The sequence below is a fragment of the Nematolebias whitei genome, chromosome 18 (assembly GCF_014905685.2).
Source record: "Nematolebias whitei isolate Nwh7 chromosome 18, NemWhi1, whole genome shotgun sequence".
NCBI classification, from domain to species: Eukaryota; Metazoa; Chordata; class Actinopteri; order Cyprinodontiformes; family Rivulidae; genus Nematolebias; species Nematolebias whitei.
Genome location: NC_056515.1, coordinates 37,602,167 through 37,626,168, shown reverse-complemented (window position 1 = coordinate 37,626,168; position 24,002 = coordinate 37,602,167). Strand labels below are relative to the sequence as shown.

General features: G+C 39.8%; 2 protein-coding genes across 2 annotated transcripts in view; both read left to right on the top strand.

The window, feature by feature from the left end:
• gtf3c5 (general transcription factor IIIC, polypeptide 5) overlaps window positions 1-7,067 on the top strand; it is a 9,433-nt gene extending 2,366 nt beyond the window's left edge. The window contains exons 4-11 of the mRNA XM_037692632.1: window positions 427-607; window positions 765-869; window positions 1,335-1,449; window positions 1,544-1,624; window positions 4,206-4,294; window positions 4,449-4,531; window positions 4,640-4,782; window positions 6,743-7,067. Coding sequence (XP_037548560.1) covers window positions 427-607; window positions 765-869; window positions 1,335-1,449; window positions 1,544-1,624; window positions 4,206-4,294; window positions 4,449-4,531; window positions 4,640-4,782; window positions 6,743-6,933 — 988 coding nt within the window. The 3' untranslated portion in view covers window positions 6,934-7,067. The remainder of the gene's footprint in view (window positions 1-426; window positions 608-764; window positions 870-1,334; window positions 1,450-1,543; window positions 1,625-4,205; window positions 4,295-4,448; window positions 4,532-4,639; window positions 4,783-6,742) is intronic.
• Window positions 7,068-11,722: 4,655 nt separating this feature from the next.
• Window positions 11,723-19,469, top strand: cel.2 (carboxyl ester lipase, tandem duplicate 2). Its single transcript, XM_037692463.1, has 11 exons — window positions 11,723-11,800; window positions 12,420-12,567; window positions 14,214-14,336; window positions 14,408-14,605; window positions 14,677-14,807; window positions 14,996-15,103; window positions 15,191-15,305; window positions 17,129-17,315; window positions 17,467-17,670; window positions 18,941-19,150; window positions 19,247-19,469. Exons 1-11 carry the CDS (start codon window positions 11,738-11,740, stop codon window positions 19,440-19,442), a joined length of 1,683 nt encoding a protein of 560 aa, XP_037548391.1. The 5' UTR covers window positions 11,723-11,737; the 3' UTR covers window positions 19,443-19,469.
• The last annotated feature ends 4,533 nt before the right edge of the window (window positions 19,470-24,002 follow it).

Sequence of the window (24,002 nt, the reverse complement as noted above, 5' to 3'; positions counted from 1 at the left end):
TTTGTTTCAGCTTCTTCAGCTTTTAGGTGCTTTTCTGCTACTTTTTAGTCTTTTGCTCTTTTTAGCTTTAGCTAGCATTTTTTTTTATATTTTAGCTACTTTTGCTACATTAAGCTTATTGCTAGCCTTTTGCTAAATTTTGCAGCTAGGTTTTTGCTACTTTTACTAGTGTTTTGCTACTTTGAGTTTTAGCTAGTGTCCTGCTTCTTTTGGGAAATAAAAAAAGTTTTTAAAATGTATTTTAAGATAAACACAGGTGATGATAAAACTGCAGACTCTGCTGTGTTCTTAACAAAACTAATGTGTTTTTAAAGTCATTATGTGATGCTTTAAGTACTAACTCATTAATTACTCAGTAAGTACTTTTATATATTCTGATAAAACTAGTATTGGGACACCCTGAAGTGACGTGTATGTCGTTTGCAGGCAGGTATCTGTCAGCAAGAACTTCATTGGCTTGAATCGAGCTCGGCGGCCGCACAACGCCATATTTGTCAGCTTTACTGACCCGCTCGTGCCGACCGAGTGCCTGGAGGCAGCCAAGGTGAAGTGGACTCGATTCTGCCTGAAGGAGAGCGACAAGCAGAACGAGGAGAAGATGAAAACGGTATTTGCTCAGCTGTTGTCTCAGGTCACGCACAATCAACAATGTTATCTTCAGCCAAGTCAAATTGGCGAGCGGCAACATATAATGACGTTACGCAACGCCGCTGAGGTATTTTTGCCTCCGGTATCTAATCTCTGATTAAACTCTCGGTGCTCAGATGTTTGAGAGCCGGCCCATCTGGTCGCGGAACGCGCTCAAGGCCAACCTCAACATCCACCCTGAGAAGCTGAAGCTGCTGCTGCCCGTCTACGCCTACTACATGGTGAGCTCTGCTTTCTATGTCCTTCATGCCGTTTAGCTGGTCCACCTGAAACTGGAGCAAAGCTGCTGAACCACAAGTTGGTTTGTTGCATAAAATCAAAATCAAAGCAAAATCTTGAACAGGATTGGTTGATTTTATAAATTTATAAAACTGTTTATTAATAGGGTGAAGCAAAACAAATGATTTTTGTTTGTATTCCTTAAAAAAAAGTATTTAAACCTGAAAACTTCTTTGAGATCCTAAGTTATCCTCTAGGGGGCGCTGTAATATTTCCACTTCCGTAGATAACTTATCTTTGAAGTAAAAAAAAAAAAAACAGTTAAATATCATGTGGGGCGTATTTTTAGAGCTCAAAATATTGATCATGGCTTCACACGTGCAGCCTCGGTGCTGCTGCGTTCATTCTGTGCCCATCAATAGTTAAATTTCTAAATGTTTAATAAATAATCAAATTGATCCTTGTAGGTGACGGGACCCTGGAGGAGTTTGTGGGTCCGGCTGGGCTACGACCCCCGAAAGAGCACAGAGTCCAAGAAGTATCAACTTCTAGATTTCAGGGTTCGCTGTAGCTCCAAGCACGGTAAAACCCAAACTGTTTTTTTTTTTTTTTAACGTCGGCTTTAAACGCATCTTGAAGTGGCACCGCTTAATTATGACGTTTCTCTTGTTTTTAGGTTATTTACTTCCAGACATACCGGTGAAAACCAAAAGGAGCACCCTCAGCTATAATCTGCCCATTACAATGAACAAAGCAGGTGACGTTAATTAAGAAGTTAATGTGTAACTAGAGAAATCGCATTCCCTGCGCAAGTGGAGTTGTGAATGCTTATTTGTAGAAGAACTTGCTGAATGAGCTCTAAACTAACTTTCACAAAAACAGGACTTTTAAACTGAAGCCCGTTAATGATTTTTTGTGTGAATGTTTATGAAGCATTCAAATTATTTCAACAAATCATGAATCAAAACGTTCAGCTCTTTCAGGACAATCCTGCTATGACTTTTGGTATTGGTGCAACTTTAGCTGTTTGAAATATTTAGCCTTTCCTGCCACTTCTTGTCTCACAGAAAATGAATTGAGCTCATTTTACATCCTTCAAATCTTTAGAGCTGTTTACAACCTTTTACTGCTCCTTTCACATTTTGTTCTGCTTCAGCTTCTTTCAGCTTCCTTGTGCAAATTTAAACATTTTCAGCTAATTTCAGCTGTTTTTTAAGCTTTTTTGTTTTATACTCCTTTCAGCTTTTTTCTGATAACTACAACATTTTTGTGCTTCGAACTTCTTTCTGCTGATTTGAGCTTGTTGTGCTCCTTTCAGCTTATTCCTGCAAGTTTCGGCTGTTTCTATTATTTCAGCTACTACATATAGCTGTTTTATGCTAATTTAAGCTTTTCAGCTACTTACATTTTTGCTCTCGTTTCATTTTTTCAGCCTGATTCAGCTAAAATGTGCTCTCTCCACTTCCTTCTTGGAAGTTCAGTTTATTTCTGCTTTTTTTAGCTACTTTTCAGAAGTGTTTTTCAGCTGTTTTCAGCTAATTTCTACATTTTGTGCTCATTTCTGTTTCAACCTAATTGGGCAACCATTTGGTCTTTCTGCTTTCTAGGCTAATTTCAGCTTGTTCTACCTTTTCAGCTAGCTTTATAGATTTTTTTAGCTACTTTCAGCTGTTTTCAGATAAATTCAACTTTTTCATGTTATTTCTGCTACTTTCAGCCTAATCAACTTCTTTCTGCTACTTTCAGCATTTTCTGCTCTTTCAGCTACAATTTAGCTGTTTTTATGAAAATTTTAGCTTTTTCAGCTAATTCCACTTTTTTTTAGCTCATTTCAGCTCTAACATCTTCCTTCTCGTAGGTTAAGCTTCTTTCTGCCTTTTCAGCTACTTTTGAGATTTTTTTTTTTTTTTACAAATTTTAGCTTTTTTTTTTTAGCTGATTTCCAAATTTTTGTGCTGATTCCAGCTTTTTTCAGATAATGTCTCTACTTTTTTGTGCTGATTTCTGCTTCTTTCAGTCCATTTGAGCAAACGTGTTCTTTCTGCTTTCTTCCACTAATTTAAGCTTGTTCTACCTTTTCAGCTAGCTTTTTAGAAATTTTTAGCTACTTTCAGCTGTTTTCAGAAAAATTTAAGTTTTTCATGTTAATTTCTGCTACTTTAAGCCTAATGCTAATTTCAGCTCGTTTTGCTCCTTTCAGGTTTTTTCAACTAGTTTCAGCTTTTTCTGCTATTTCAGCTACTATTTTTGCAGTTATGCAAATTTTAGCTTTTTCAGCTAATTCCACTTTTTTTTTTTTTAGTTCATTTCAGCTCTTTTTCCAATTCTGGAGTGTAGCTTCTTTCTGCCTTTACAGTTATTTATTTTTTTTTTTTTACAAATTTTAGCTTTTTTTTTTTTTAGCTGATTTCCAAATTTTTGTGTTAATTTCAGCTTATGCTCCATTCAGTTTTTTTTTTTTAGCTAGTTTCAGCATTTTCTGCTCTTTCAGCTACTTCTTTGCTGTTTTTATGCAAATTTTAGCTTTTTCAGCTAATTCCACTTTTTGAAACCCATTTCAGCTCTACCAATTTCCTTCTCGTAGGTTAAGCATCTTTCTGCCTTTTCAGCTACTTTTCAGATTTTTTTTAAGTAACTTTAGCTTTTTTTTAGCTGAATTCCAAATTTTTGTTCTCAGTTCTGCTCATTTAAATCTAATTCAGCAAACGTATTCTTTCTTCTTCTAATTTAGGCTTGTGCTTCTATTTCAGCAACATTTCAGCATGTTTTTTTTAGATAATTTCACCTGTTTTTCAGCAAGTTCTTCAGCAATAAGCATTCACACTGCGTATAATCAAGAAATGCAATTTCTCTAGTATTTTACCACCATACATTTACAGCAACAACGGTGAAACAAACAACTTAAGTAACATTTCTTGGAGAAGTGCATGTCGCCTGCTTCCTGGATGATGACGCTATCTAAGCCCTTCATGGTTGTGTTTGGGATGACTTCCAGTCACTACCATGCCAAATTTAAGCTCATTATTTGAACAACTGACATCCTGAATAACTAAACCAGATGCAGTTTTCATGATTTTACTCCTGATGTACCGTATTTTTCAGAGTATAAGGCGCGTTACATGAAACAAGTTATTTTTGAGCGCCGTGTACATAAAGTCAGTTGGAGCACAACCAGAATTAATACATGAGGCTTACTGTCTGGTTTTTAAAGAAAAGTTAAGGATTTTAAGTTCGCCTTATGAACCCAGAAAAATACGGTAACGTAGATCACAGGTCTCGAGTCCATAAGTCCAGATGTGTTCACTGCCCAGCTGTTCTGAAGCGTTTGCATTCGTCAGGTCCACAGGCAGCTTCCATGATGGATATCCCCTCGCAAGATGGACCGAGCACCAGCCGGGATTCAGCTCCTGTCTCATACCAGCTGAAGGTCGGTGAAGCTCGTCCGTTTCTTTCTCTGTTTCTTCTACAACTTGAACTTTTAAATACCCAAAGAAAATCGTTGATCTCTTTTGTTCTGTTCTCTATAAAGTCTCGGATGTTTATGGGAGAAGTAGCTCCTCAGCTGTGTTTCACCTCCACAGGAGTCCAACTACATTTTCAGAGAAGGGCTGCTGCCGCCTCACAGACAGATGTTCTACCAGCTTTGTGATCTGGAAGTGGACAGGTTCGGCACAGACGTGTTTTTCTTTTCTTTTTTTTAGAATATGAGCTGCATGCCGCTGTTCACAGCCGACAGCTTTGTGCCAATTTAAGCTGCTTTTTGTCCGTTCAGCGTCAAAGAGTTGATCGAGCTGAACAGCGGGAAGGAGCAGGGCTGTGACGAGCGTGACGGCTGGTGTGTCGTCGGCACCACGGACAAGCTGAGGGACATCATCTCAACCATGATCAAGAAGGTTGTGAGAGCCAAGAAGCCAGGTGTGGTCAAACGGAGGGCGTTGCTCTTATCCTGTGTGCGACGCATCAACTGCTACATTTATAAGGAGCGTTGCTGTCACAAACACTAAGATCAAAACAGTTTGGGTAGATTTCCTAATTCTCTGCAACTCTTCATGATTTCATTTGATTCTAGTGGTGAAGTTTTGTAGACAACATCATTTTAGAACGTTTATCTTCACCCATCACTTTTCCCCCTCTATATTTTCCATCAAACTGCTGCCTTAAAATGATGGTTTAATCTTTTATAGGGCGGTGTTGTGAAAAGGCCATGAACAATCATCATCTTACCTGTTGTGGATGGCTGTTTCGGCAGGCTCGGTTTGGAGAAATAGTTTAATTCTGACCGGATGGACACGTTCGCACCTAGTCCAAGCAGGCTCGAGACCAAAGTGGAATGCTGCCGATTTAAAACGTGGACTTGTAAGATTTTTTTTTTTTAAATGGCGCTGAATGTAAACGCTTTAATTTACGTCACTGTCAGTTTTAAATTACAGTTACAGTAGTCTTTCGATTATCGCGGGGGTTACGTTCCACACACCACCGCGACAAGTGAAAAACCGCAAAGTAGGAACGCTACATTTATTTTAGTATTTATATATTTGAAGACTTTGGAAACCCTTCCCACACTCTTGCAACGTTCTAATCTCTTAAACCTACATAATTTTAACAATATACGTATATGTACTGTACAGTACTGCAAAGTTTTACTCTCCATTTCTGCAGAACGGCAGCTCGGTTCCGGTCGGGCTCGGTACTGGTTCTGCAGACCCACCCTGCAGCTCCGAAGCCCACCGCCCCGTCCAGGTTGATGTGCACGTGGATAATTGAGCTTCAGGATTATTTGCAACTTTCCTGCCAGTTCTGTGAGCTTCATGGATCGAGCGTTACTTCTGACTTTGTGTTGCTAAACTTTCCCTCCATTTGGGCAGAAAGCAGCAGCCGGCAGCACTGTTGGCTTCTGGGTAGTGTAGTTCTTTTGACTGGCGTAAAGGCTTGTCCTAAGTACCGTCTCAATCACGTGAGTAATATTAAAGTCGACAGTCATGTGTCGTGTTCAGTCTTGCGTTGAAAAACTGCGCAAGTTGAGCCGTGAAGTAGCGAGGGAAGTAGCAGGGTTATTCAACTGGCGGCCCACGGGCCAGTTCCAGCACACGGGTGACTTCAGTCCGGCCCACTTCATTCTGAGTTTGGGTTTTGGGTTCTGTTTATTGCATTTATAATTCAATGCAATAAAATAAACAAATTTAAAAGGTAACGTATCATTGTAAAACTTGGTTTATTTACATAATGACTTTAATCGCAGATTGTCCGGCCCCCGAGCTGCTGCCTTTCAGAAACTGTGGCCCCCTGAGCAGTTTTGTTGAAGAGCCCAGGACTACTGTATATACATTAAACAATGGGACTCAACAGAATTCAATTGTTTATTCGCCTGGACTTAAATCCTATAGACGACCACTAGAGGGCGCCTGTTTTTATTTGTTTGTTTGTTTTTCAACTACAATGTTTTGCTTCTGTGTTGATTTATTGGTGAAGTGAAGCGCTCCCTGCAGGAACGTAATAATCCTGCCAGAATAACCGTGCAACGTGTAAATGAAATGGCGTTGGCACGAACCACTAAGGAATGTTCCGGAGCTGTTTGAAGATGACAGCAAATCTCCGAGCACTCGGACTAACGGTTAGCTCGTCGAGCCGACCACATTTAAACTCCTTTTCTCCAAAATGAGTTCATTCAAAGCTCTATCTGCAACAAGTAAGACACTGATTGTTCATAACCTTTCCACAGAACGCTACTCTAAAAGATCTGAACTACCCCTTTATGCATCAGAAATGTTTTGTTTAGCAAACTTTTCAAAATTAAAATTCATTTGAGGCGTTAAAGCTGTTTTTAATGGTTGGATTGGGCTTTTTTTTCTTTAAAATAAGTTTCTCTCTTCTTCAGCCTTTGTTCGAGCCTCAAAAAAAAGAAGACGAATAGGTCTAATTTCGAGCTACCCAGAGAGAGACGAGGAGGAAGAGGAGGAGCTTGAGCACAAAGGTGATGATGATGATGAAGAGGAGGAGGAAGATGAATTTCAACCGTCTGAGGGAAGCGAAAACGAGATGGAGACTGAAATCCTGGACTATATGTGACAGAACAACTGCTCGTTTTGACTGTAAATACGTCGTCTTGTGTGCTTTTGTAAAATTTGATTCATTTAGTTAAAACTTAAATAAAGAAACGTTAGTAAATCTTGTGTAAGAACTTTTAGATCTATATACGTCCTTAAAACTAATAAAGAAAATCATGTTTTTACCAAATAAAACAATGTTCCGGATCATAACTGAAAACAACAAAAACAAACACTTCATATTTGTATTATATTGTCTTTATTTTATATTAAAAAACACACAAATGGCATTAAAAAAAACCACAAAGCATTAGCCAAAGTAGAAATTAGCTTGAGGCAATACTGTGAGGCGTGAAATACGGAGAATAATCATGAAATTAATAGAAAACAATTTAAATATATAGATCAACCTATGTTTTAGTGATGCCTTATAATGTAAGATTGCTGTTTTGTTGTGCGTGATGAACATGTTTGGACTTGAAGTGACCGGGATTAACTTTCCAAACTGATCGGAGTTCTGAGATTTTGAGTCGCTTTGAGCAGCTGTGCAAACTCTGCCTTCCTGATAGTCGACGGCACAAACGGGAACACACAAAAAAAGACTTTTTAAAGGCTTTGATGAGAAATTAGGGTCTTTTAGGGTAAATTTATGCTTCATTCAAGTTTGAGTTTTTTATTTAAATGAGTAAATATCCTGTTATTCTAAAGATAAAAAAGTAACTGATGTTAAAGGGATTGTTCTTTAACACCTAAATCAGAGGGAAAGACTAAACAGAACAAAGAATTTTGTTTTTTGTACATATTTTTTTTGTATTTAACTGAAAACTTGGCGTCTTGGATTTAAAGGCACACCAGATGTAACCAAACTTACCAATCTGTCCTCATATAAGTTTAGTTTCCACAAGTGTATCGCGTGGAGTTTGACTTTTGGATAACCCAACCTGCAGCTCTAAATGCTCAGAAAAAAGTGCATAATTGTATCTTCAGGGATACGAAGACTTGTCCCTGAGTAACTCCCTTCTTGTTCCTTCAACAGTGAATACTCATCGATATCCTTGCTTTTGTACATTAGAGATCATTGCATCCTTACACCTTAGAAAAATAGACCCTTAAAATTGTATTTAAAAGTACTTCTTGACCTGTTTTACCAAAAAGTCGTGGTTCCCAAACATCTGACATGGTCTCATCCGATCCAACGTCGTTTATGTTTTCATGATGTACTGCAGTATTCCTGAATGAGATTTGAATCCATAATCTTCCAGTTCGAAAGCAAGCATCACCACAGCTGAGCTGACCTGCAAATTGTTTCTAGATTACCGTAATTATGGACTTTAGGGTAAAACAAACATCATTAGAAACCTTGAAGTACATATTGTATTATTTACCAGCAAATCCACATGGACTTTTGAGATTGTACTCGACATTTAAATGATAAGTATATGTACACCTGAAAAACGTAAATGTACGTTTCAGGTCTTCATAAGGGTACACATTAAGGTTAATCATCATTAGAGGGTACAAAAGTTCAAATTGTACCCTGGGGGACAAACACTGTTTGTCCCCCAGGGTACAAAGACTGTTTTGCACGCACAGACTGGCTGGTCTTCAGGGAAGTCACTGTAAATGAGAGAGAACTGGATCTGGAGGAATACACATCTGCTGTCCTCAGATACATCAGCAAATGGGTTGTAGCTGTCACTACCACCAGGACTGTGTGCTGCCAGAACCAGAAACCATGGTTGAACGCAGAGGTCCATATCGTGCTGAAAGCCAGGGATGCTGTCTTCAGGTCTGGTGACTCACAGGAACTGGGGAGGACAAGGAAAGAGCTGACAGCTGGTATTTAGAGGGACAAAGCCACATACACATGGAAGATCCAAGAACATTTCTCTTCACAGGACCCACAGAGCATGTGGAGGGACATTAAGTGCATCACAGACTATAAAAGTAGAGGTGCACAATGCCTTAGGGACCCATCACTGCCTGATGCTCTTAACAGGTTCTATGCCCACTTTGCAGACTCATCTAGCTGACCCAGCACCAGACTCACCTCACCATCTGAAGAGGATCTTCAGCGTGACCTCAGCAGAAGTAAGGGGGGACCTTCAGGAGGATTAATCCTCACAAAGCCATTGGCCCAGACAACATCCTGCATCCTGGAGATAATGTGCCGATCAGCTCTGTGAGGTGCTGACCGATATCGTTAACTCCTCCCTCATCCTGACAACTGTTCCCACCTGCCTGAAGACTGCCACCATCATTCCAGTTCCTAAGAGCTCTGCTCTGCTCTTAGTGACTGGACTGAATGACTACCAGCCAGTAGCCCTCACACCGATAGTCGCTAAATGCTTTGAAAGACTGGTCATAGCCCACATCAAAGCTACCATCGATCTCAGCAAGGACCCGCACGAGTATGCATATCACGAGAATCGATTAACAGAGCATGCTATCTCCTCTGTGGTCCACACTGCTCTCACCCACCTGGAGCAGAAGGACTCCTATGTCCATTTGCTCTTTAAGGACTTCACATCTGCCTTCAACACCATGATCCCGCAAATCCTGATGGACAAACTACTCAAACTAGGACTAAGCCCCTGCCTATGCAACTGGGTCCTGGATTTCTTAATCGACAGACCACAGTCTGTGAAGATCCACAACTTCTCCACCATAACCCTCAGCACTGGCTCCCCTCAGGGCTGTGTGTTGAGTCCCCTCCTGTTCACTTTGCTCACATATGACTGTGCACCTACCCATCCAGGCTGTCACATTGTAAAGTTTGCAGACGATACAGTGGTGGTTGGATGCATCACAAACAACAAGTCCAGCTTCAGGCAGGAGGTGGAACAACTGGAGAGCTGGTGCTGGAAGAACAACCTCCACATCCACAGTGAAGAAGACAAAGGAGATGGTTCTGGATTTCAGAAGGAGCAAACACAACCAAACATAGGAGGATTTGCAGTAGAAGTGGTCGCCAGTTACAATTCCTTGGGTGTGCATGTGAATGACAACCTCAGCTGGGGCAACAACACTACCAGTCTGATCAAGAAAGCTCATCAGCAACTCTACTTCCACTGGGAAGCTCAGTCCTCACCTCCTTCTACAGGTGTGCAGTGGAGAGCATCCTGTGCTCCAGAATCAATGTGTGGCATGGAGGCTGCACAGCTGCAGATAGAAAAGCTTTGCAGAGAGTGGTGAAGGCTGCACAGAAGATGTTGGAGTCAGACTCCCCACCATCACAGACATCTACACCTCCAGATGCAGGAAGAGGGCCACCTGCATCATGAAGGACCCCACTCACCCAGCACACACACTTTTTGCCCCGCTCCCCTCAGGCGAGGTTGCAGAGCATTAAGTGTAGAACCACTAGACTGAGGAACATCGTCTACCCTCAAGCTGTTAGACTCATGAATCTCTAACCAGAATAACCACTGTAATGCCAGTTTAATTGTTGATATGTCACGCAATCTGTGCTGCTGATTATCCACGCTGCTGATTTCTTGCCTTTAAGCTGCTGTATTCATACCCATCTGCTCACAACAGACTCATGTTTAGGCAGCTGTTTAATAACCAGTATTATTTATTATAATGATAATAAAGAACCTTGAACCTTGAACCTTGAACAAGTGCAATAATAATGTTGTCTAATCAGCATCTTGATATACCACACCTGTGAGGTGGATAGATTATCTCTGCAAAGAAGAAGTGCTCACTAACACAATTACACTAATCTGTGAACAATATTTGAGAGATAAAGGATTTTTGTGTGCATAGAAAAAGTTTTCGATCTTTGATTTCAGCTCATGAAAAATGGGAGCAAAAACAGAAGTGTTGAAATGATATTTTTATTCATTATATGTACATCTTCTGCACATCAATTTAAACTGTGTGGGGCCACATGTGGGTCTTTGTAGCTTTAATCAAATAAAATATGAAAAAATATCATATTTACGTTTATATCCACAACAGAAAATGCTACTTTTAGTAGATTTTATGTAAAATTTCATGCTAATACATGACCAATATCAGACAGATTAATACTGATAATTCACAGTGACCAAAAACATTTAGATTAATTTGAAAGAGTTAATTAGTCGATATATCACTGGATTTTGACAGTCTGCAAAAAAATGCTTTTGCAAAAGAGGTTTCCAAAATGTTTCAAAATGGTTTGGAAACATCAAAAGTTGCTGCAGGCATCTCAAACCCTTCTCTGTTTAGTTTTCATTAGTGAAAAACCAAAGATACCAAATTATGACATTTGGAAACAAAAAAAGAAAATTAATCATCAAACTGAGACAGAATCGGGACTTTTTGTGACTAATTGGTGACAAAAACAAACATTGCACATCATTTATTGGAAGGTTGTGCAACTTTTGCAGTTTATTTACAGCTACTTTTGCACGCAGATGTGTTCAAAGTACCAATTCAATGAGATTCTATCTGTGTATTTTTTACACCTTTATTCCTCAAACTAGACACAAATAGTTGCAGCCCAGTCTGTCAACCCATTTGTAATAAATCCTCAAGCCATTTAGTATTTTGTTTAATGTATCAGAGTTATTAACTCACTTTTTATATTGTAATCACTGCAGACTGACCTTTTCTTAAAAAATTAAACTGCAAAAGGTGCTGATTGTATCATCAGCTGAGCTCAAAAGCTATGAATAACTAATTATTTGAGGAAGCTTAAACACTTTAATTATTATGTAACAGTGAGAAAAGCAGCTCATGGGCTGCATGTTTTGTCAGATGTTGTTCAGGGGTGTGGTCTGCAATATAAAAGAGTGGCTGGTGGTGATCAGGCTGGTTCTCACTGTTTAACCCTGATGGCAATGTTTGTGATATTGGCTGCTGTTGCCGTGCTGCTGGAGACAGCCGCTGCCGCCTCCGTAAGTTGATCTCTGTCAGAAAGTGGTTTTGGATGGACAGGAACGTAAGGGTGGAAGAATAAAATTGGACGTTAATAACAAAAATAGACGTCTGACGGCAGAAACAAAAAAGGAGACCAAAGCAGTGAGGAGTATGCGGGAAACAGGCAGGTAACTAACACTATGACAGACTGATGAGCAGGTGAGTACCAGGAGTTTGATGTCAAGCTGAGACTGAAGAACGTGGCGAGCAGTGGGGCAAGGAGTGACTGGGCGATAACATAGGGAGACTCTGGGAAATGACAACAAAATGCAAGGAATCAACATAAATAGGACATATCCAAACGATGACACAAGGAACAAGTTGACAAAATGAACTGAATCAACAAAAACCAACACCAAATTACTGTACGAAAATTAGTATCTTCTAATTTCTATTAAATATTGTGGGGAAAACCCTGTTTTTGCTTACAGTTTAGCTACTTTTCTTAACTAAACACAATGTTTTTTGTAAATCTTGTGTCATTAATTATGCAGGACATGTTCATGTATCAGTGTCAGGAAGTAAATGTTTAGAGCTCACAATAAAATCCTACATGTGGCATGCAAAGATGATGATTTTTGTCTTTTATTTTTGTAGCTCGGCGTCGTTTACACCGAGGGAGGGATGGTGGAGGGTCAGAACATTCGCCTGGGATTCCGCCATCACATGGACATTTTTAGAGGCATTCCCTTTGCTGATGTCCCCGGGAGGTTCGAGAAGCCAAAGCGTCACCCTGGCTGGGATGGTGGGTAAACTGTCATGGACTCTCACTTCTTTAACAACTGAAAAAGTGTATTTAATTCACAATGCCATTATATAGTTTGGGGGATTTACTTAAAGGGAATGCACGCTTTTACGCCCAACCCTTAGATTCCGCTCTTACTTGGACAACAAACTTATCGGTAACTCCTGCTTGAGTTTTACTACACTAATCCCTAATGTGTTTACTGTAAACAAGAATGGACCAACAGATTGATCTCAAAATGTAGAGTTTCAGACAAATTCAGCAAAAGTTTTCTCACTGCGAGGGCGTACTTTTCTTTGGCATAGATTTTGATCTTTGCAAAAGAAAAACATTCCAAAATATGTTCTCTTTTTACGATGTGGTACAATAAGAGTTAAAATACTTTACAGTCTTCTTGGGAACGTCATTGTTTGGAAGATTTAATGTTCCACGTATAAATACAAATGTTCATAAACTAGAGGCCTTATGAACACATGATGAGACCCTTCTACAAACAACTTGACCTAGTGGTGGGATCTCGACAAATATGGAAAACCTCCTTCAGTGTAAAGACAGTCGTGGAGCTGCTGTGCTTTGTTGGATACTCAAAATTGTGAAAAAATAGGCCAATTTTCCACTGCAGCCTCACTGAATTTTAAATGTTTGCAATGTGTTCACAATGTTCATGACCATCATCGTTCCCTATGGTCAGAAGGTATAGCTCTCCACCAGACATCCAACTTAAAGACACCCCCAGAAAGCTCCATGTGATTGGTTCCTTTCTTACTGTCACGCTCATAACTCCTTCTGCTGTGAGACTGAAACTGCCCACCTCCATGCACATCCACCCTACTTTTTATGTCTTACAAATTCAGCACATCTCTGAAAGTCCCTTGTGCCCTCCTGCCAACCTCCCTACGCCCGCCGGCTTATCAATAACCATCCAGCATTTACCGTCAGGCGCATTCTGGATTTAAGACACTGGGGTCGGGGATTCCAGTATTTGGCCAACTGGGAAGGATATGGCCTAGAAGAGAGATGATTATAATAATAATGTGTTATGTATTATCATCATTATATGTTCCCATACAATGGTGAAATTGGCTCTCTGCATTTAACCCATCCACCACCAGGTGGTGCAGGCGCCCGGGGAGCTATTTGGGGATAGGTTGTGCTGCTCAGAGACACCACAAGATGTGCAATGATTGGGGATCGAACCTGGGACTTTCGGGTCCCCAGTTGGCTGCCCTGTCTCTATCCCATGTCGGCCCCCATAGATCCTAGGTCCCCAGATCATTCATATGCACTGATGATCGATTGTTTTTGATGGATGGTCCCCTTTTTGCATGTGTAAAGCCAGTTTCTGGGAATACTACATCAGACTGATTTGAAACACAAGGAGGTGCTATTTATAAGACATATCTTGGTGGCAGGCTTCAGACTGACAAAGTTTTGCGGATGAAAGACGAAACGTTTCTTGCAAAAGAAACCATCCAGATGACCTAGTTTAATATTTTTTGTGGTAACTCAGTAAATATTTTGAGATAAAATTAGTCTTAAACCTTTCCAAAACTCAGGCAAAAAGATATGCCTTTGCGATTCCTTCAAGGAAATTATGAACCCACTTTGGAGACTCTCACTTTTTTCATGGGTTTGTCTCCGATCAGGTGTTCTGAAAGCCAAGGAGTACAGGAACAGATGCCTTCAGCTCAACCTCCTTATGAATGATGTCCGAGGCAGTGAGGACTGTCTTTACCTTAATGTCTGGGTTCCACACACTGGCGGCAAAGGTAAGGACTTATTACTTGCAGGATGTCAATAAAATGACATTGTGACCACAATGTTTTCTTCATCCCCCCAGTGTCCACTAATCTGCCTGTCATGGTCTGGCTCTACGGAGGAGCCTTCCTGTTTGGAGGTTCAATGGGAGCGAACTTCTTGGATAACTATTTGTACAGTGGGCAGGAAATTGCAGACAGGGGAAATCTTATTGTGGTGACGCTGGGATACCGTGTAGGAAGCCTGGGCTTCCTGAGCACCGGAGACTCTGACATGCCTGGTAGGTATCTGCCGAGAAATTGTTAAATTATTTATTGTTAATCTAACTGTGTTGGATTTTTTTATTTTTAGGAAATTATGGTCTGTGGGACCAGCAGGCTGCCATCGCCTGGGTGCACAGGAACATTCGATCGTTTGGAGGAAACCCAGACACCATCACCATCTTTGGAGAGTCTGCAGGAGGAGCCAGTGTTAGTTTCCAGGTACGAAGCTTCCAGCTAACTCTGCCTCAACTTCCGGTACTGAGCAAAAGTATTTTCTTGAGCAATAGTACTCCAGACTTTCAAAGTGTTTTTTTGGACTTTGGCTGCTTTTTCCTTCAGTTTTAGTCCCGTTCTTGTACCTGACTTCAACAGCATTTTAAAAAAAGTCTTTCTGTGTAAACTTTCAGACCCTTACTCCTCACAACAAAGGGCTTTTCAAGAGAGCCATCTCCCAGAGTGGGGTTGCCACTTGCCCGTGGGCAGTCAACAAAAACCCCCGCAAATTTGCTGAGGAGGTACTTCTCTAGCATGTTTTCAGGCGTCATTCCCAACATGTACTTTAAATTACGAGTTACAAAAACGTTTTGGAACCTGCTCCTCAGGTTGCTCTGAAAGTCAACTGCCCCACCGATCACAACATGGCCAACTGTCTGAAGATGACCGATCCCAAGGCCCTGACCATGGCGGGAACTCTCAGTTTGTCCAGCTCTCCTGACAGTAAGCTCCACATTTAGACTCATTCAGACACTTTTTACCAAAGGAACAGATTTAACAGGCAATTATCACATTTTAGACAATTTAACACATTAGTTATTGATAAAGTTTAGGGATTTAAAAGGTTACTTAGAGACGTTGAATCCGCATTATGTTACGTACAGGGACAGGTGTGAACAAAGTTTAAACAGCTGCATTTCATTTCAGTTTTTGATACAAACATGAGTTAAATCACACTGTTAAAAGCCACTATTTGAAAATGCCCATGTATTTTTTGTTCTAGAAACTTTGCGCATTCAGTTTCACAACCACAGCAGGTTTTCTGGCAAATAATACCTTGTAAAGATGATGTAATAATCCATATTTTTCTCATCATTGAATAGGTACATTCATGATGAAAGGCTTTAAAAGGTTTATTTTGTATTTTTTTAACAAATACAGTCTTCTTCTTTTTGTCTTTTGGCTGCTCCCTTCTTCAGGGGTTGCCACAGCAAACTACTTGCACCTAGATTTGGCAATTGTTTTTACACCAAATGTCCTTCCTGACGCAACCACAAACCACTGAGCTACCACAGCTCTAAGTGTGGAGCAGGGAGCTTCCATCTAGGGTGCCCGGGGGAGCAGATGGTGGAGGTTAAGGGCCTTGCTCTAATGGGGGTGGAGGTAGCTGTTGGTGTTTCACCTTTCTCACCCACATTTTGATGTTGTCAGTCCGGGGAGTTCAGCCAACGATCTTCCATTCACAGACCCACCTTCTCTAATCTCTGCATCGCCATTCCCCCCAATACAGGCTCCTTAATTTGGCTATAAACTACATTCAATATGTAACAAACTTGGAATTTGGCCTTTTAAATATAAAAAAAAAGTTGTAGTTTTCACCATAAACTTCCACGATCCATCCAGCCATCCATTATCTTTACCAGCTTTTTACTTTTCGGGTCACTGGGGTCACTTGTGCCACTGGTGCTCATGTCCAGCAGTCACTGTGCGAGAGGTGGGGGACACCCTGGCCAGGTCTCCAGTCCATCACAGAGACACATAGAGACAACGAGACAAAAAAGCATTCACTCTCTCACTCACATCTAGGGTCGAGTTACCAATCAGTCTAACATGCATGTTTTTGGCCTGTGGGAGGAAACTGGAGCACCCGGAGAAAACCCACGCATGCACGGAGAGAACATGCTAACTCCACCCAGAAAGGCCCCTGGACCGGGGTTTGAACCGATGACCTGCTCGCTGAGAGGTGGCAGCTCTACCAACTGCCCCACCGTGCCGCCCACTTCCACGATTATTTCCACACATTCCATAAGGAATACTGGCAGCTCATTTCTGTTCCCACATTTTGTTTATTTATTTTACATGATCTGTTATACGTGGCACGGTGGTGCAGTCGGTAGCGCTGCTGCCTCTCAGCGAGGTTGCCAGTTCAAATCTCAGCCGGGGACCTTTCTGGGTGGAGTTTGCATGTTCTCTACGTGCATGCGTGGGTTTTCTCCGGGTACTCCGGTTTTCTCCCACAGACCAAAAACATGCATGTTAGACTGATTGGTAACACTAAATTGTCCCGAGGTGAGAGAGAGAGTGAATGGTTGTTTGTCTCGTTTGTCTCTATGTGTCCCTTGTGATGGACTGGAGACCCATCCTGGGTGTACCCCACCTCTCGCACAGTGACTGCTGTATATGGGCATCAGTGACCCCCGTGACCCAAAAAGGAAGAAGTGGGTAAAGAGGATGTATGGATGGATCTTTTATACTTTTTGTGTGAAACTCATAAACATATAAAATACAACACTGTGTATGGTGACTGTCCTGTTTGCCTTTGTTAGGCCCCCTGGTGTACAACTTGGTCCTGTCTCCTGTGATTGATGGTGATTTCCTGCCCGATGAGCCTCACAACTTGTTCCACAACACCGCTGACATCGACTACATGGCTGGAGTCAACGACATGGACGGACACCTCTTCACCGGATCCGATGTCCCATCGGTCAACTCTCAGCTGGTGGACACCCCTATGTGAGTTCAGCTTCTTTGTTCAGTGAGAAACACTTGCAAAATGGGTTTACTCAACCAGAATACCAAACTTCAGCTAAAACTTTGAAGCTTCTTGTATTTGAGTTGGTGATTTAAACGGCCTTAATGGGGAATATTTTTATCCTGTTTGCAGTGAAGATGTCAAGAGGCTTTTGGGCTCTCTGACTAAAGAGAAGGGCACTCTTGGTTTGGAAAACGCATACTCCACTTACACCTTAGACTGGGGGTCCAAACCCAGCAGGGAGACCATCAAGAAAACTGTTGTGGACATCGAGACAGACTACATTTTCCTGATTCCCACTCAGACTGCTCTCTACCTTCATGCTGCCAATGCCAAGTGAGATTAAGACCTTGATTAACAAATGTTGCTGTCAATTATTTATTTGGTTTGGGCATATGGGCTGCATCAAAGTTTTGTAAAATACAAATTTATACACCAACAAATTGTAAAGTATCCAATGCGATATGTTTGCACTGTTAGCATTTGTACCGGTATTGAAGATGACACTCGGCTAACATTAGACCAAGTTTTGATCTTAATATCTGCTAAGTTACCGTAGTTTCCAGCCTATGAGTCACAGTTTTTTTGCATGACCTGCGATTTATATGCCGAAGTGATGTGTTTATGGATTTTTTTCCATATTTATTAACCTATTGTTGATGAGATATGACCGTTTTCATTCAGTCTGACTGAAGATATTGAACACTACCATTTTCAGTCGCTAGATGGCAGTCGAGCTGTATGGCATGCCGTTGTATCATGTAATAGGTAAAAGTGGCTATTAATGACACAATCGGCTTGCCATAGCCTGCCACCATCGTCTGCCTCGAGCAACCATCAAATCAGCTTCATTTCGTAGTGCAGCCCCGGCAAAATGCAGCTAATTTGACCAATGAAGTGCATTTTTTAAGTAAAATTTCAACTGAGACAAACCTTTACTATAAAGCCGAGCTAACAAATAATTCGGCTTTTGAAAATGCAGCTGATTTGACCGTCAAAGTGCATTTATTAAGGAAGTGTTAGACTGAGACACACCTTTGCTATAATTTCAAGCAAACAAATAATTGTTTTTAAGGGTTAAGCTTGTTAAATTCTTGTTAAAGTCCTCCCGTGCACGCTCCCACGGCCACCATTTGGCAGCCAATCGATTTTTGGCACAACACCTGCCCACATTTCCAGGTTGTCAGCGGTGACACATAATAGATGCGACGTATACGGCGAAGCAACATATTTATGGATTTTTTATTAGACACATTTGGACTGATGCGACTTATAGGGCGGTGCGACGTTTACGGCGGAAAATACGATAACTTAATTGTAGCTATTTTTGTTGTTGCCAGAGTCCGTAATGGTGGCAGCCACCTTAAATCAGGTGGACTCCATAAACTAATAAATAAAAATTCATTCACTGGTTTTTGAGCTACTTTGCTAACAAACAACAGGAAATTAATTATTGTGCGCTTTTCATAATTTATAATATTCTACTACAGTCATACTTTAAAAAGATCAACTATTCTGTATTTTTCAGTGTAGTTTTGTAGAAGAGTATACTCCCAGATGGTTTTGCCTTATAAACTGTCACATCTTTTTTTTGTCTTTACCAAAGAACCGGACGCACCTACTCTTACCTGTTCTCTGAACCCAATCGTTTGGGAGGCATCCTCACGCCGTTCCCCAGCTGGTTAGGAGCTGACCATGCTGACGACCTGCAGTATGTGTTTGGAAAGCCTTTAAGCACACCGCTGGGTTACTGGCCACGACATCGTGACGTCTCCCGATACATGATCGCCTACTGGACCAACTTTGCCAAGACCGGGTACAGTTAAAACACAAAACTAAAAAACGTTTTGTCAAACGTAGAACTAGGATACGGCTTCATTTCAGTTTCTGTTCTCTTTGGTTGTGTTTGCAGAAATCCAAACAAAGGAGACTTGAGCGTGCCCGTTGCCTGGCCAGCGTTCTCGTCCGCCGAACACAAGTTCATTGAGATCCACTCCAATATGAACAATGGTTATGTGAGGCAGAAACTGAGGCTGCGTTACGTGAACTTCTGGACCAGCGTCTTTCCCAACCTTCCCGTTGTTGCCTCAGAACAAAAAAAACATTAGAACTGATTAATACAAATTATAGTAATAAACGCAAAAAAGTTGCTAAAGCATTTTATTTGGTCTCATTTATTTTATTCACATTTAAATTTGCAGTAAACTTGTTAAGTGCTGTGACTGCTTCTCACGCATTGTACAGGCATAATAAAATAAAAGGCTGGGCATTCTTTAAAGGAATGCATATCGCCCCCTGCTAGGTCTGTCACGATAACAAATGTTGCTGGACGATTGTCTCAGAAATTATTGCGATAAACGATAATATTGTTTGAAATTTGACAACAATTAGTAATTATTGTCAAATTTAAGAAGAAATGTTGGTTAATTTTTTTATTGTGTGTAGTACCTTTTGTTGACCACCGGATGGCAGTATAAGACTGTTTGAACCGAAGGATGGATAGTGAGGGAGCGAGCAGCGTGTCTCTTTAAGAAAAATGGGAGGGAGGCCCTTTGACGTGACATGGGCTGTCTCTCCTTCCTGTTTTTCAGTTCTCAAAATGGCAGATGCTCTGTGTAGTTTGAGATCTTTAGCATAGCATTTGTCACGCAAAGCTTTTAATAAAAAAAAAAAACAGTAAACAAGTTCTCAGCTTCTTTTTTGCAGAGAAAAGCAACTTTTTACACAAAGGTGCAGGTTTCAACCATGAATTTTGGAGCTTCGACAAGACAGAGGTTTTTTCCTGAGGTCGGCTTGTTAGCTTAGCTTCTCAGCTTAGCTGCTTTTAACGATCCAAAAACGTGATTTTGGATCGTTCAAACTGATTTTAAAGAGAAAGGGAGGGGTCAGTGAAGAGCACCGGAGTCGAGCCTTTTGTCATCCAGTGTCTTCAATAGAAGGAGAGAGACACAAAGAAACGATAATGCAGATAAATGAAAATGGGGTAGATAATTTTCATTTATCATGTGATTAATTGATTTATTGATTTATTGTTTATCGCGACAGGCCTACCCACTGCCATTCATGTTGGAGTTTTGAAGTAAAACCATTTTATGATAGTAGGGATGGAGTTATAATGATTTAGGTGAAACTTTGTAAATGACAGAGTCTCATGCAATATTGTAAGCTCTTGTAAAATGTGATAGAACTCAAACTATATGTTTGGGATGATCCTCAGCTACAACCACACCACCTACAACAAATTGACTGAGTTATAACCACTTTTGTGTTGGCTAAAGTCACTTAGCTGTGGTGGCTGTCTTGAATTACGTTATTTCAAAAGTTAATCAGTTGTAGATGTACAATCAGTGATTACTTTCTGCAAATTTCATTAAAATCGATCTACAGTTTCATAAGATACTTTATTAACAGACAGACACAATTATTAGTAATTAGGGGCGCCTGTGAATGAGTGGTTAGAGCAGTCATCCTCCAATACGAGAGTTGGGGGTTTGATTCCACCAGCAGTCACATGCTGATGTACTTCGGTAATTTAGCTACCTAACGGTCACGAATGGTGTGCCACAAGGCTCAGTTTTAGGTCCCACTCTTAATATAATTTATATAAATAATGTAGGTCAAAACATTCCTGACACATCCTTGCATCTCTATGCCGATGACACTGTTGTTTATTGCCGAGCTAACACAGTTGCCAAGGTTTTCCAGCTTCTACAGTCTGCATTTGACATTACTCAATCAGACTTATTTAATCTCAAGCTGGTGTTAAATGCTGACAAAACCAAAGGGATGTTGTTTTCCAACAGGAAGTCGGTGCCAGATACTCTTCCTCCTATCTCATCCATGCATGGAGTTCCTATTAAGTTTGAAGATTTTTACAAATACTTGGAAATTTTGATCGACACACAACTCTCTTTTAAACCACATGTCAAAAACTTGATAAAGAAACTGAAATTAAAAATGGGTTTCTTTTTTCAGAAATAGATCTTGCGTAACTCTGAATGCCAGAAAACACCTTGTAACCGCTACCACCATTGACTTTGGTGACATTATTTACATGAATGCTCCTGCCAGCTCCTTGCAGATGTTGGATGCTGTCTATCATGGCGCACTAAGATTCATCACTGGTTGTAACTACCGTACCCATCACTGTACTCTGTACTGCTTGGTCAGTTGGTCATCATTATCTACACGTAGGATCTCACACTGGTTCATTTCCATCAATCAATCCCTCCTTGGTCTGTTACCTTCTTATATCTCCTCCCACATGTCACGTCGTCAGTGCAGTTACAACGTGCACTCTCAGGACATCATTACCTGCAGCGTTCCCTCAGTGCGGACTGAACTTGGCAAAAATATATTTTTCTACTCCGCTCCTGCAACCTGGAACACCTTGCAACAGGAACTGAAGTTGTCCACCTTAATTTATTTAAGGGGTTTCAAACGTTTGATAATGTCAATGGAAAAATTAAGGCACATATTTTCTTGTTTTTAGTATTTCACCCTGTTTTACAGCACCCTGATGTATTGTTTTATACACTACTCTTATGTTAACTGCATTTTTACTATAGTTTATTGTTGTCATTGTCTACTGTTATTGTTGTATGTACTTTATATGTTCGGTCTGGAACAGGTCTCTCTTGTAAAAGAGTCCTCGTGGCTCAATGACACTAGCCTGTATATATAAAGGTTGAATGAATGAATGAAGTAATGAAGTGTCCCTGGGCAAGACACCGAACCCCTCACTGCCTCTGATGTGTGTGCCATCCGTGTATGAATGTTATCTAAAGCTCTGATTATTCTTTGTACATATGTAGAGTGCTGTATGAATGAGTAAATGAGGGCACAGATTGTGTTTTAAAGCACTTTGAGTATCTTGATCAGATAAAAAAGAGCTATATAAGTACAGTTCATAATTAATAATTACCATCTACAATTTCCTGCAGGATCAATAAAGTTATATCTTATCTTATTTACACAGACAAAAACATCCCCTTCTGCTCTCAGCAGCAGGCCGATAAATATGAGCTTTAGCTGATACTGTAAATAATTCCATTGCAGTGTTTTAGTATTTAATTCATTGTATTCAGATTTATTGGTGTCTTTAATAGGTTTGAGAAGTTGACAATAAAAAGTCAGAGCAGAAAATAACAAACATGTCTTCAGTTTAACATTATGTCAGTTCACAACATATCAGCCGATGGAGGTAAAGTGCAGCTGTGACATAATGGGAAATTATGTCTGAGCTAAGATTTTATTAAAACTTTGAACCTCCAGCCTAAATCTTGTTTAGAAACTTTCATTTCTAAATATAAAAATCTTTAAACATTTTTCTTTCTTTTGGAAACTGATGGTTTAAAAAAAAAAAAAAAAAAAGCTAATTTATGGTAATTATCTATTTAATCGTGTTAGTTATTTTACTTTATCAGATTAGTTATTTTGATAACAGCACAATCATAATTGAAATAAATCTGATTTTTTTTTAAGATAGAATATTTTAGAGCCTGCACATAATAGTTGCCAGCAGCACTGCAAATAAAACTTTGTATTTTTAAATCTCAACACAATAAAAAGCAATGATTTGATAAAATGAGAAGAATTGATCGAAACAAGCATATTTAAAAATTAAAGTGTCACGAAGTAGTGCTGAAAAATATTAACAAAATAGAAAAATCGCTGATAGTTCCTTTGAAAAAACAAAAATAAAAAAATATATAAATGACCTTTCTTGAATAAAAACAGCACATTGCTCTATTAACTTTTATTTACTAAACCGTTCAAATTACAATTATTATAAAATATATCAATTCTGTTGCATTTTAAATGTATATTTTGACCACTGAAATGTTGATGTTGTCACATTTTAATGTTATTCCTTCCCTATCAGACAACATTTAAACATTTTTTTCATCATGGGGTAATTATAACAATATAATCTACATAAAAATGTGACTGTTGATTTCCATCGTCCAGAAATAAAACAGAAATATATTTTTTTGGAGCGGATTCTGCCCTCTAGTATTTTTGGAACCAGAGTCTGCCCATGCTGTACCTTCAAAGTCCCGCCCACAAACCCTCCCAACTTGCTAGCTGGCTGTCAATCATACTGTAACCACACACTTCTTTACCAGACCACTTTTTTCTTTTTCTTTATTTAAGAAAACTTTATTTATCAAAAACAAATACAAACAAGTATGGCAGAGCAGACTTGGGTATGGGAACAGCAAAAGCAAAACTGATTCAAAGACTAAAAATGTGAAAGAAAAAATAAAATAAAAATAAAAACTATAACAAGGGGGTATATATTTTAGGATTAGGATTAGCATGCATTAACATTTAATACAGGTTTGTATGTTTCAATATATTTCAGAGATTTCAAATATACAGTAATTGGAATTCAGATAAAACAATGTTAAAATCTGGGGATTTTTTTAACACTCTTTTTTTATGAATAAAGAATTTTGCCAGACAAAATATCAGATCACAACCATACAGCTTTAATTATAGAGCACTTAAAACAGCAACAAGGCCAAACAAAGTGTTGTACAGTAGAACAAAACGAGCAAAGCACACATCAAAACATAAAATAAATATATAGCTACAAATGGAAGAAGATAACTAAATGGCTAAAATAAATGCTGTCTGTAGCAATCTGTAGAATAAGCCTTAAA